Source organism: Rhineura floridana, chromosome 2 (assembly GCF_030035675.1).
Source record: "Rhineura floridana isolate rRhiFlo1 chromosome 2, rRhiFlo1.hap2, whole genome shotgun sequence".
NCBI lineage: Eukaryota > Metazoa > Chordata > Lepidosauria > Squamata > Rhineuridae > Rhineura > Rhineura floridana.
In genome coordinates this window covers 203,665,935-203,680,559 of record NC_084481.1, presented here as the reverse complement: position 1 = coordinate 203,680,559, position 14,625 = coordinate 203,665,935, and the positions used below count along the sequence as shown (strand labels likewise).

Genomic DNA, 14,625 nt, shown 5'->3' with positions numbered 1-14,625 from the left:
GGACCTCAGAATGTTAATACAATGTTGAAGAGTTATACAAACATGTCTGGGGAGAATGTTAGATTTTTCGCCTCAGCACACACCAGAATATTAGCCCTTTTGGAATAGTCTGTTGGTTCCTCTAGAGGGCCAGAGGCATATAAGTAAATATCAGTTACCTCATGAACTTCATGAAAATGTGAAAGTTGTGTCTAGCAGATGCCCTGTGATATTTTTATTTAGGAGTATTTTCCAAGAGTAGCAGCACATTGCACAAGTTTGCTCTTCTGGACAATTGCAGTCCTTAATAACTGAAGGAATGGATAATTACATATATCTTATCAATTCTTGAGGAGTTTAAGGGTCCACCAAAGGATGGCCTATTATCCTCTGCAACAACATATTCACTATTATTTTACCAGGGTTTTTGGTTCATTAGCTAAAGAACTGCTGGAATGGTGCTGATGTTCAATTCATTACCCACTCTTCGCCACCAGGTTCTAGTGGAGTGTAAAACAGTTTATAGATTAATATTGCAACTGCTGGAACAAATTAATCTTTGGTAGGGTTTACTACTCTGCACAACTTGGTCGCTTGGCTAAGGTTTACACACATGCAATTCTGTTTTGTTACCCTAGTGCATGTTTTACGTATAAGCTAATTTGTCTTTATTCCTTGACTTCAACAGGTAGATAGCTTTTTACATAGTTTTTTTTTTGAGAATGTGGGCAACAGAATCGAAGACAAACACATGCTTCTTATGTAATCCCTAACTCATTGGATATTAAGGCTACCAGGCCTTCTGTTGTTCCTTTGTGTTCATATAAACAGCAGCTTAAGTTTCAGATTACTGGCATCCAGCAGATTCTCATAGGATGGCAATATTTCAGGGATGAGAAGGTATGAGAAGGTAGGTATGAGAAGTTTCACCTAGTTGGAGTTCCCCTGGCTGCTTTCGAAACACTCAGAAGGTTTGGTTACCAGGTGTCCATTAGCAAGTTCCTTCTAGCTGGAGCTTCTCTGGCTGCTTCCAAAGCATTCAGGGGGTTACCTTACTCTGCACCTGGTATTGTGGCTCCTTCAGAAAAAGTACCAACTGCTTACATAGCACATTCAACAATTGTTCCTCTACAAGAGGTTTGTTGGTCAGCCACTTGAGCAAACCCAGGTACCTTTATCAAGTACTATAAGATGGACATTTATGCATCTCCAGAGGCAGCTGTGGGGAGGAGAGTTCCTTAGCAGGTGCTGCCAGATCAGTATGGGGCATGTACTGGCCTACATAGAAGGTCAGCTTTGGAACATCCCACTTGGGGGGTGTTCTGGTAGTCACTGGAGAAGGAACCATTTTACTGACCAGAAATGTTTCTCTGGGGGTATCAGGACACCGTCAAGATCCACCCTGGGATGTAACATGCAGATGAATAACACAAGTAAATGGGGGAAGTTTGAAGGGTCAGGGAAATGACTTAGTAGTTTGCAAGTTCATGTTTCATGTTGGCTTCAACAAAATCAATGTTATTTTGAGTCATGATGTTGTCAGTGTTATAAGTGTAATACTTTCAAGCTTGGCCAGATTGCAAACTGACACTCCATGGAAGTGGCTATGGTGAGAGTCCTTTGGAGTGTTAACTCTTTCCTGCCTCAAGCAACAGGAGAGGAAGACAATACCCACTTGGGGGTGTCCTGGCACCCCTAGAGAAACACCTTTCTGATGAGTAAAACGGTTCCATACATTTTTATCAGTATGTCAGCCCCTGCTTACCCATGTTAAATCATTTGTGGCATATTGATGGCCTGAAAGGGATGGGGAAAACTCTTGGTAATTTACATAAACTTTCCTGCCTGGTCACATGGAATAAATTCTTACTCTGCTTAGGCAAGTACACAAGTGATTCTCTATAAGCCTAATCTAAGGTTCACAGAATTCAGGAAAGTTCATGACAATGTTTTTATAGGTTTTTGCTGAAACCTTTGCTTTTATCTGAGCCTTATGACAGTTAGTTGCCTGTCACTGGCATTCAACGGTCATTGGGAAGCACTTACTCAGAGTCAAATGTATACTTGAAACCCTGCAGGGAGGAAATGAATGAGAGGGATATGGTTTGGTATAAAAAATGGCAAGCAGAGGACGAGTTAAGCATCCACCAACACATTTCTTACACCATTTTTCACTCTAAATCCCCTCATCCCAAAATGGGTTTACTTTTTATTTTGTTTTTTTAAATGCATTGTGACACTGTTAAATACTTGTAAATCCTATCCAGTATATTTCTTCATGGAGACATATCTCTGATTATCAGGAGCATTGTACAGCTTGCTTAATGTGTTTATGGTGTGTGTGTGGGCTAACTTTTAACATTCCAGATGTTGTTGGACTACAGCTCCCATCATCCCTACCAGTTGCTGATGCTTCCTGGGACTGATGGAGTTAGAATCTAAGAATAGCTGGAGGGCTAGGTGGCTAACCACCCCTTCTTTATGGAGACCATGAACATTTGCTTCAATGTTAAGACTGTTTTTTATATTTTAATATTAGTTTCATTATTGTTCATTGTTATGTTTGCTTGGTTTTTTTGTATGTTGCTTTCAGTGCAGACTGTTGTACAAAAGTACAAAAGTGAATATATATGAAATAAATAATAATAATGCATAATAATACATGCTGTACAGCTTCTAAACTTTGTTTTGAAATATAGTTTTTAAAGCAATCATTGAAATGTATCTAAATAGCATTTTCCTTATGTGAACCAAGAATAACTGATGCAGTATTGGCAATTGCCATTTCTGTTACTCCCATCTGGCAGTAAATAGGAGGAGTTTAACTAGGTGCCTCCCATATTGGAGACCTAAACCTGTGCAGACAACAGGCCATGTAGAGTCATCAAACTGGGGTGGGGGAGGAAGATCAGGTTCTGTTCAGAAGATACAATCAATGCATGGAGGTTGGGAGCAGGATCAGCATGTGCAGGCTTGTCCCTCCCCCACACCTCTTGCATGATTCTATGTAATCTGCTCAGGATATCAGTTTGTGGTGCAGGATCCACTGCCAATACTTTAGGTGCCTCTCTACAGAAGGTAATACTGCTATTTAATTGCTATAGAGTAAATAATTGCTGTAGAGAAAAAATGCCAAGAATATATAAAAATTAAGGGATTGAATTAAGAGACAAAACCAAAGAAGTAAGTTTGGAGAGAGCAAAGGGAATACATTTTTTTAAGTAGACAGTTTTGAAGATGACAGTAAGGTACTGAAAACGATGCAAAAGCATTAACAGTTCAATCACTGTATTGAAGTCCTACTTATTCTCAATCTTGGCAAGCCTCTCATTGAAGCAAGTATAATCCTAATTTTTATACCTTTACTTTGGCACACTAAATTCTTGCTGTTTCAGGACTTGGGTATGGGGTTTCAAAGGTAAAATTTCCCTAATTTTCATTGAGCATCAGCGAGAGGTATATAAAATTATCAAACATATCAGAATAAATCTTCATGAAGGAAAAACATAGTTTTCAGTACCTTACTGTTATCTTCAAAACTGTCTACTGAAAAAATGGTTTTTGCAAAGATAAGTCCTGCCTTACCCACCTCTTAGAGTTGTTTGACACTCTCAAAACACATTCATAGGTGCAATCTAACAGACATTGCCTATTTGGACTTTCAAAAACTTTGGGACAAAAATCCCATCAAAGGCTCCTGAGCAAACTTAGCAGTTGTGGGATAAGAGAATGGGTCCTTAATAGGAACAGTAACTGGTAAAGAATAGGAAAAAGAGAATAAGTAGATAGTTCTCAGAAAGAAAGGATGTAAAGAGTGAGGTCCCGAATAGCCTTTTTAACATGTTCATAAATGATTTGGAGTTAGGAATGAGCAGTGAGGTGGCCAAGTTTATTTTATTGTTTATTTATTTATTGCATTTATATATCGCCCCATAGCCGAAGCTCTCTGGGTGGTTTACAACAATTAAAAACATTAAAAACAAATATACAAATTTAAAAAACACATTTTTTAAAAAAGCAATTTAAAAACACATGCTAAAATGCTTGGGAGAAGAGGAAAGTCTTGACCTGGCGCCAAAAAGTTAACAGTGTTGATGCCAGGCGCACCTTGTCAGGGAAATCATTCCATAATTTCGGGGCCACCACTGAGAAGGCCCTCTCCCTTGTTGCCAGACTCCCAGCTTCCCTCCGAGTAGGCACCCGGAGGAGGGCCTTGGATATTGAGCGTAGTGTATGGGTGGGTTTGTGTCGGGAGAGGTGTTCCATCAAGTACTGTGGTCACAAGCTGTGTAAGGCTTTATAGGTTAAATGGAGCAAAAGTTGTTGACATCCAAAATAGCAGGAAAAAGGGGGAGAAAAACCAGGATGTCAAGAGGCAAATGTGGGTGAATCAAAGTCTGAAGATTTATTGTAAAAATATTTTTAAAAGATATGCCCAACGCGTTTCAGCTGGAAAAACTCCTGCCTTCATCATGAGTTTTCATCAAAGTTCTTTATTGTTTATGCATTGTTCTAATTAGCAACTTGTGCAAATCGTTGTACGTGATCTGACTTTCCTCATTATTTGCCCCTGATGAAGGCAGCTTCCCAAGGTGTTTTTACCATAACGAAATCTTTTTAAAATAAATGCAGGCTATGTTTAGGGGTGTATCATGTAGAAGCTTGCTGAAGACATATGCTTCAGAAATGAGCATATTATGTGTGTTCCTATACACACAGAAAGGCATGGACTCTAGCACAGTAAATGCATGTCTGACTGAAGCTGTCTTTGCATTATATAAAGTCCCAGAGCAGTATTCTACTAATGTGTCCCGTCAGCTCAAGGATTACTGCTAGCGCAGTGAGACTTTCCGCCTCTCCTCTTCCTGTGAACACCCCATGCCCTCCCAAATCTGCTTTGGGGGCTTGGGAGAAGCCTTAGAACAGATTGGAGGGGGCACGGGCGGAGGGGGAAAAGTTCCATTGTGCAAGCAGAAATCCCTGCATTGATGAAACTGCTTACGTAGAGCTACGTTGAAGGCAACCCCTATGAATCCATATATGCCTCAGCCAGCATGTAACGCCATAAACTGACAATTTCACCCACAGAACCATTGAAATGGTTGATTACACAGAAAGGCTGAAAAGTTGGGGCTGAAAACAGATTTATGTGATTCAGTTTGTTTATGGAAAGCAAGTTTCATAAAAATAAACCAGAGAAGCACATCCATGATTAGATTGTAACAAATTGCAAAGATATTCATGCTTTTAAATAACTCTGTCTCTTTTTTATTACTGGAACATTTCTTTCTATGCTTTAATAAAACAATGCAGTTTCTTTCTTCCAGATAATGCATGTGGCTATGATCCACATAAACAAATGCTTTCATCCACATTACTAGCTTCCTGAAAATCATGGTTTGCACCCAGAAGCCATCCTGGAGAATATGAAATCCCCTTCCCATCCTTTTTCCCTCTCTAGAGCAAATTCGCTCCTCTGTCTCTGCTTTAACTATGGTTTAGTGTTACATCTGCATCAGCAGTAACCTTGGTTAATGCTAATTGGATTTCCTGTTCAGGATTGCAAACATACTTCATATCCTGTTTTCAAATGCTGTAGGACCTGGTTACAGTTAATATGGTTAGCACTGGTGCATTGCATCTGCATTGGCACATATATTGAAAGTTTTTATTTTCTTAGCATTGCAGATGTTTTCAGAGCAGAGTTGAAGCACAGTAGCACAAATACAGCCTCCCTATGACCCTTTGGATCCTAGTTTGTCTTTGGAAAGACTGAAGTCTGGCTGACTTTTTCAAATTCATGTGCCCATAAATTAACATCTGGTCAGATTCCCCTCCTCAGAAGTACAGAACACATTGTTATCTTGAACGTTAATATCTTCTTTTATTCTCTTTTAACATTTTGGAAACTTCAGCGTTTGCTTTCGGTTGGTTTGGATTCAAAAAATACAATCTGTGTGTGGGACTGGAGAAAAGGAAAAATGTTATCTATGGCTCCTGGTCATACAGACAGGGTAGGTATAATTAAAAACAAATCAGGAGTGCACATGGAATTTTGAGTTGTTAAAACTTATGTATGTAGTTTAGGAAACTGTTTTCTCGATATTTCTGTGTATGCTGATTAGAACGTATTTTATTGACTATGTTAGAATACAGTTTTTAAAAACTGAGACAGAAAAACGAGTTTGTAGCTCAAAATACATTGGTATTCTTGGAATAAAGTAAATATGAAACACCTTGTTATTTCATCACAGGATTTTTGCATTATGTTTTTTTTATTTGTTGTAAACCACTTTGATATTTTTTAAAAATGAAATAAAAAGGTAAAGGTGTCCCCGCATTTGTAGTGCGAGTCGTTTCCGACTCTTAGGGTGATGTCTTGCGATGTTTACTAGGCAGACCATATATATGGGGTGGGATTGCCAGTTCCGTCCCCGGCCTTTCTTTACCCCCCAGCATATGCCAGGTACTCATTTTACCGACCATGGATGGATGGAAGGCTGAGTGGACCTCGACAGATTCGACTTCCTCCTTTCGTTGGAATCAAACTCCAGCCGTGAGCAGAGCTTCGGCTGCGTTACCGCCGCTTACCACTCTGTGCCACGGAGGATCTTCAAAAATGAAATAGCAGTATACAAATACATTTATAAATAAATAAATTGTTTTCTTTTAGCCCTTCTTCATCTGTTTTTCTTTTTGAAAAATATACATTTTCCCGGTTTGGAAGAACATCCCCAATTCTCTAAATAATAGATTAGCAATCCGGGAATGAGCATCAGGCTTGCGCAGGGATCCCTTCCTCTTCTCTTCATCAGCATCCCAATCCTGCTTTCATGTTGGTTTTGTAACAAGGATCTTAACTCGCATTTAAACTGATTATTCACCTCTAGTCTTGCAGATTTAAGAGCATAAGAAATGCCTTGCTAGATCAGACCAAAGTCTATTTAATCCAGCATTCTGTTTCCAGTAGTAGTCAGCCAGATCTCCGAGTACTCACAATGAAATTGTGAAGGTGAAAGCCCTAGCATCTGGTATTAAGAAGTATACAACCCACTGTACATGAGATTCCATATATTCACATGGCTGAATTAATCCTCCTAGATGTACTTAATTTTTATTATTTGGCTGGGGCTAAAAACATCTCTTGGGAGAGTAGCCCAGTTGATTCTAGTGGAATTTATTTGCAAGCATGCTTAGATACTCATGCATAGTATATTTATTGAAAAATTCCCTTGAAGTTAATGTAACTTCAGGTTGAGGTGTCATACTGAGATCCTCAAACCATTTCCTGATTGGTCCTTCTTAATCTTCGTCATAGCCTCACAGGGAAGCAGTCAACATTTAGCTTCTCCTGCTTATTTTGAGGATATGTAGAATATTGCTTTGACTGTTTTGTTTTAGCTATGGCAGTGTAACTAAGGCTAGTGCAGCTGTTATGTCTGGAAACCAGGGTAGGACTAACACATCTCTGTTGGTACCATGTGAATACCACTGCACAGTTATAGTCTTGAGCTTGTGTGGGAACAGGCCCTATCCCTTATGTGAGACTCTACTGCCTATTTTATAAGCTGCTGTGCCTTAAGTCTTTGATCCTGAAATTTCTTTATTTGTTTATTAAATTTATATCCCACCCTTCCTCCCAGTAGGAGCCCAGGGAGGCAAACAAACTCTAAAACCTCATAGGAACAGACATTAAAATATATTAAAACAAAACATCTTTAAAAACATATTAAAATAAAACATCTTTAAAGACATATTAAAACAAAACATCTTTAAAAACACTTAAAATCTTAAGAAGCAATTCCAACACAGATGCAGATTGGGATAAGGTCTCTACTTTCAGTAGTCAGTTACTTCTATTCAATTATGTTTAAAGAACTAGTATTGTGAAGTAAGTTTGTCAATTATCATTACATTTATGTCTCACTGTTCCTCCAAAGAGCTCAAGGTGATGTACATGGTTCTCCCCCATTTCATCTTTCTAACAGGTACGTTAGGCTGTGAGGTAGGTTAAGTTGAGAGATAGAAAGAGAGAGACTGACTGCCCCAAGACTATGCAGTGAGTTTCATGGCAGAGTCAGAATTTGAATTAGGACCATGTCATATCTTACTGGGCACAGAAGCAATGGGGATAACTCAAGAGACAATTATTAAGTTGGACAGTGAAAAAAGCAGATAAGAGAAAAATAAATTCATTTGAAATGTGGTGTTGGAGGAGAGCTTTGTGAATACCATGGACTGTGAAAAAGACAAATAATTGGGTGTTAGAACAAATTAAACCAGAACTGTCACTAGAAGCTAAAATGATGAAACTGAGGTTATCATACTTTGGACACATCATGAGAAGACATGATTCACTAGAAAAGACAATGCTGGGAAAAACAGAAGGGAGTAGAAAAAGAGGAAGGCCAAACAAGAGATGGATTCATTCCATCAAGGAAGCCACAGACCTGAACTTACAAGATCTGAACAGGGTGGTTCATGACAGATGCTCTTGGAGGTCACTGATTCATAGGGTCGCTATAAGTTGTAATCGACTTGAAGGCACATAACAACAACATGACTAATCATTAAACAATATATGATTAACTTAAAATGATCAGTTACAGTTGAAAATCATGTAAAAGCTTTAAAATTGTACAGGTTTTTGGAAACCTATGATGAAATTAGATATGTGCATATAATTCCATTTTGTTTCAATGCTAAGAAGACATTTGTAAAAATCAAGCTTCTTTGTATTAAGAGCTACAGTGTCAAACCTTATATCTACTATGCTACTTTGAGTAGTCATCAGGAATATACTTTACATTGCCTACAAATATTCCTGATGGGTATAACCAACAAACTAGTTCTGTTAATGCAAGGGTTTCTGTTTGTGCAACAGATCTCCCCTCTCCTCTCCCTGTGCTCCCCATTGCCCTCCCTAAATCTGCTCCAGAGGGTTTAGGGAACCACCTAACTAGATTTAGGAGGCATGTGGGGAAAGCAAAGGCATAGGAAGTTCCGTTGCAAGCTAGAAGTACTTGCGCTAATGGAATTCCCTCGTCGGATACTGCCTGATGTTTTTAAAATCCATCTGGGAATATTTTACCAAGCAAAACATATTTCAAGGGAAGCTTTTTGTTGTTCTTAGGTTGCTAGATGCTGTGTTTTGTCATTTTCATGCAAATTATCACCTTTCTGTGTTCACTGATATTTTCAGATTAATTGAAAGACATTTTCAAAACATGCTTTGATTTTTCTCTTCACTCCTCCTTGTAGATATTTGATATTTCCTGGGATTTGTACCAACCAAACAAACTTGTCAGCTGTGGTGTAAAACACATTAAGGTAACATGTTTTGATATCTTTTTATGTTTTTTTAAAAATAATTTTAACAAAACTTGTAAGTTGAATAGCAATTTTAGTTAGCAATTATTAGCTCATTAACATGTCAGTCTATAATTTCCAGATACTATTATGTGCACTGAAGCTTCCCAATAAATACTTTTAATTCTTGCCAGTGGTATGGGTTTTTCAGAAAATGCTCCTATGCAAATTACAGTAATTTGCATAGGAACATTTTCTGATGCTCAAAAGAATGATCTAATTTAGCATATTTATTATACTTCTATTTAGTAAACAAAGCTAAAACTTTGAAACTGCCAAGTTTGTCTAATATTGTATTTGCATCCATTCATTGTTAGTAATGAACTTATGAAATGAAAAAAATTCCACAGAAAAATTAAGTGCTGGAAAATGTTCTGACCTACATCATTGCTTGTTGTTGATTTATATTGATCTCATCTGATCTTGGAAGCTAAGCAGGGTTAGGCCTGGTTAGTACTTGGATAGGAGACTTCCTTGGAATACCAGGTGCCGTAGGCTTAGAGGAAGGCATTGGTAAACCACCTTTGAATACTTCTTACCATGAAAACCCTATGAATATATCCAAAGGATTCATAGGGTTGCCATAAATCGTAATCGACTTGAAGGCATATAACAACAAGTCCTCCCGGTTTTACAATGGAAAAAGCAAGGCATTGAATACAGCATATACTGGTGTCATTTCTCATCATATCTGGAAAAAAAATCTTCTCATACAACTCATGGCCCATTATTTCACCAATTATACCAAAAAGCTACTGACTAAATGGTGGAAGAACTACATGGATGCTATAATTTCCCAGAACTACTTTTAAACTACTTTTACCTCTAACAATAGTGTATGGATTATGCTACCAGATGGGGACCTAGCCCAAGTGGAGAGTGTGTGTACTAGGGACAACTTAAGGTTCTAGCAAGGCAAGAAAAAGAAAGTCAAGCAAGCCCTAGTCCACTTTCCAGTAGGCACAGTCAAGCAAAATAGATGCCAGGTTCCAGTGAGGTAAAGTCCATGCAAAGCAGATAGCACCCTGGATAGCTCTGTATGAAGCTCAGACTGGAGAGCCATGCAGATATGCTCATATGTTTCTTCAGCAACAAGTGAAGTGGAATGAAATTCCAGGGCAGGCTTATATGGGGGGGATGCCATTCCTGAGGGATTCTGGCCCATGTCATTTAGGTACTTAAAAGACCAAAGCCAGGACTTTGAACTGAGCCTAGAAGCAAAGTGATAGCCATTGAAAATGGTGGAGGGTAGATGGAGTAAGATCTGAATGGGCAACTCCCATTGCAGCAGTCTTCTTTACTAACTGAAGTTTTCAGACTGTTTCCAAGGGCATCATCATCTAAAGAGCATTACAGCAATCTAAGAAGGAAATGATAAGAACTTGAATGACGAGGTGAGTCTGAATTCACTAGAAAAAGTGCAAGGCAGATGTACAGGGTAGAATTGGGATATTCTTGGCCAGTGCTGTCACCTGGCATCTAGTTCCAAGTCTGTATCCAGGAGTACTCCCAGTGAAATTATTGTGGGGATGGGGTTTGCTGCCTAGTTCTGATCCACTTGGATTCCAAGAGTCCGTCTTTCCATCCTGATCTTCCCTTTTTTTGTTGTTCCCATTTGCTTTTGCACTTGCCGATCCGCTGATATTTTTTAGCGAAAAAAATAGCGTAATTTTTAACAAAAATGCTTATGAAAATGCTTATGATGTTCCACATGCTTTTTCCTATTTACATACCAAGTCTGTTTCTTGCCTCTGGCTACCTGATGTGCTGCTTAATGATACTTCCCCTTCGCTATTCTTGTTGGTTTGCAGTACTTTTGATTTTTATGGTTGAAAAGTTGACAACCACTGCTTATTTTTATTTTTTCTGCTAAATTTTAATCGTTCTTAAAAAAGTACATTTTTTTATCCAATGAATGTGAAAAATTAGGGATTAGTTTTTTCTTCTCCTGCCTGCTTGCTGCATTGATTTTTGTGTCATCAACAACTCACTGTCAATTTTGTAAGAGCAACAATGTTGACAGACCACCCACACAATGCACACACACACGCACGAACGCATCTTAAGTGTGGGCCACTGTCCCTTCCTCGACATTATTCACACTAAAAGTTCAGCACAAGCTGCTGCAATTTAGTCATTTTTAATGTGTTAAAAATTATGATTATAAAAAAAGACATTGTGAGACGAGATTCAAGCTGCTGCAATTGACAGGCAGAAATGTGCATTATATTTCTAGCCAAATCTGGTGTACTCTCTGGCTCTGGACTCTGGAGTTCCTTCTCGCCAGTAGTAAGACATTTTGAAATGTAATTAATTTCGAAGTTTTAACCTGGGAGGGGTGAACATTTTATTTTTTATTCTTTTATTACTAGTTACTATTACTGTTCCTGTGTTAGGTGAGGTTAGGCTTATATTGCCATTAATGCTGCTTATGTGAACCTTACATAACTAAGCTGTGTCTCTCTCTCCAATCCACTCTACCACCTTGTGAAACAAAGGATGCTTCCTCAACAACAACACAGTTGACTTAATTGACACAGTCACACACACACACAAATTCCACCCCCCCACTCCACTCCCCATTTCAACAAAAGTCATCCACTGTTTCCCATTTTTTTTAGTTTTAGCTGTGTGGTTGCGGTATGATCACTCTCCTTTCTTTACTTTGTAGAGAAATTTATGTTGAATTTTCAGACTCATTATCTGTCAATCATGCATCATTACCTGGGGGCCATGATGTCTGCCTGTCTGCATATGGCCAACGCGAAGCTAATTATTAATATCTGAACTAACACACCTAGTACAGTCCATATAGTCACACACATGCATGCATATATGCGGGCACAAAAGCAAATATAGCAATGGAATCAAGTTGTAATTAGCAATGGATTTGGAAGAAAACACTGCAGTACAAATAAGCATTGTCATCCCTCCTCTGGCAGCAGCATTCAGAGGCTTATTTATATAACTTATAAGAGGAAGCCAAACAAATATGCTGAGAATTGAGTAGTGAATTAAGTGAGTCCCTCCAGTTGCATTCAGAAAGTAGTGCCCTTCACTGAATTACAGTGAAACATAATTATTTTTATAATTGGCATAATGGGCAGACATGACCAACTCATATAGTAATAGTAAGGAAGGAAGGAGAAGCAATTTTTTCATGTATGTGTAAAATAGCATCAGGCCGAGTGATCTAAATGCTGGGGAGCTCGTGGAAGGGGGACTGGTGGAGGAGGGGCCGGCAGAAAGCTCCGCAGGATCCTCCTCATGCTCAGGAGCCACTGGCCTGGCTGAATGCCAGCTCGGAAGCATCAGTTCCGACAAACAGGCCTCCCAGGGAGCAAGTGCTCCCCATAGGCCACAATGGACATTTATTAAAATAATTGTACTGCGCCACTGGAGTTTGCGGAGGGATCAAGGCCCAGGGGAGGATTCTGAATGTGAAGACGATCTTGTGTAAGTCCCCCTGCACCTTCTTCCCCACTATGTCCCCAGAACACCCCATTTTTGGGGCTTCCACTGGCTTTCGTTGGCCCTCCATCCGCCAGGCTGTCTGTCTCTGGTGGACCCTCAGCGATGCCAGCAGGCTCCTGGCGGTGCCACGGCTCAGCCAAGATGGAGGGCCAGCACAGCTGGGAGAGCCGGCACCACTGGGAATCCTCAGGATCCAATTCCCCCCAGCCCGCCAGAAAAGTGGTTTGGATTGCACTCTAAATAAGTCAGTGTGAGAGAGAAACTGCTGCAATTGACAGATGGTTTGTTGTAATAAAATGATGCTACTTCACCTCCATCCGCCAGTGCAATTCACACATTCTGCAATTTAAGGTCCTCCACAGAACAGCAGAGTGCTGTATCCATGATGTTGTTGCCACTTAGAAGAAAAACGTACGTAGTCTTTCATAGATGAAAATGAAAAAAAATTTCATTGCATTGAAACATCATTTGGTAGATTGAGAAAACTGCATTTTCTTCTGCAATTTAATTTGATAATGAATAATGACTGAAATGATTACTTAACCTAAACGTTATTTAAGGAACAGAAGAATTAGAGAACAGACGAAGAAAAAAAATTAACATGAATGTTGATGGCCATTTCTGAGAATTAACAAAACTAAGAGAAAATTGGAGGATGTTAATGGATGTAAATGGCAATCATTATCTCCTGAATGGAAATGGACTGCCTTCAAGTCGATCCCGACTTATGGCGACCCTATGAATAGGGTTTTCATGGTAAGCGATATTCAGAGGTGGTTTACCATTGCCTTCCTCTGAGGCTGAGAGGCAGTGACTGGCCCAAGGTCACCCAGTGAGCTTCATGGCTATGTGGGGATTCAAACCCTGGTCTCCCAGGTCGTAGTCCAACACTCTAACCATTATGCCACACAGCTGTTAAGAATGCATCAGCTTAGAGGACAGCCAGTTACGAACATAATAATGTAAAATTCGGAGTAGATTTTTTTTTCTCAAGTGCCGATGACAGCCGTGACCTGCCGCAAGAAATCAGTGCCAGTCTGAAAAAGATAGTGGACTGTCGGATTGAGTTGAAATCCCATACTAAGATGGATTTAGCAGATATTCTCCCCCATTCCTAAACTGTTGCAACCCCAACTAGAACAGGCCAAATCCTAAACCGAGACCCATCAGAACCCCCAAGCAATACTACTTTCATATTTTCTGAATTAAGGTTCAGTTTGGTTCATCCTGGCTAAAACTTCTTACAGGCACTGACTTTGATCTTCCATTGCCTCCCCAGGATTGGTGGATGGAAATGAAAAGGAAGGCTTAGTGTCATTTGTGTACTAATTACAACCTATCACAAATCTCTGGATAACTTCTCCTAGTGACTTCATGTAGATGTTAAAACATGTGGGAGACAAGATGTAGCCGTGCAGCACCCCATAAGCCAGCAGTGGGAAATTTCTGGCCTGCAGGCTTAATTAGGCTTGGTAAGGGTCCTAATTTGGCCCGCAAGGCCATTTTCCTTAAACCGTTCCCACCTGCCCCCAACCTGACTTCATACATGATGTCACATGCGGGGCAGGTAAAAACACGGTTGTGAAGGAACAATTGGGAGCATAAAATGTACCCCTGGTTGTTCCCTGGCAAGAAGGGCTCACATTGCTGATCATCTGACTGGCACTGACAGTGAGCCCCTTTGAAGTTCTTCGTTTGCAGGCATGGTTTGGATTGAAACCATGTCTACAAACAGACATTTTCTATCTGCACACTAGCTTTGCAGACAGCTTTGCTGGTCTGCAGAGGAAAAATGTCCAGATT

General features: G+C 39.6%; 1 protein-coding gene across 10 annotated transcripts in view; it reads left to right on the top strand.

Moving 5' to 3' along the window:
* EML5 (EMAP like 5) overlaps window positions 1-14,625 on the top strand; it is a 240,719-nt gene that overhangs the window by 38,929 nt on the left and 187,165 nt on the right. For all 10 annotated transcript variants that reach the window (XR_009760754.1, XM_061611916.1, XM_061611915.1 and 7 more), the window contains 2 exons: window positions 5,895-5,993; window positions 9,241-9,309. Coding sequence is in view for 9 of the 10 variants with exons in the window: in XM_061611916.1 (XP_061467900.1) it covers window positions 5,895-5,993; window positions 9,241-9,309 (168 nt within the window). In the remaining variant the exon portion in view is untranslated. The remainder of the gene's footprint in view (window positions 1-5,894; window positions 5,994-9,240; window positions 9,310-14,625) is intronic.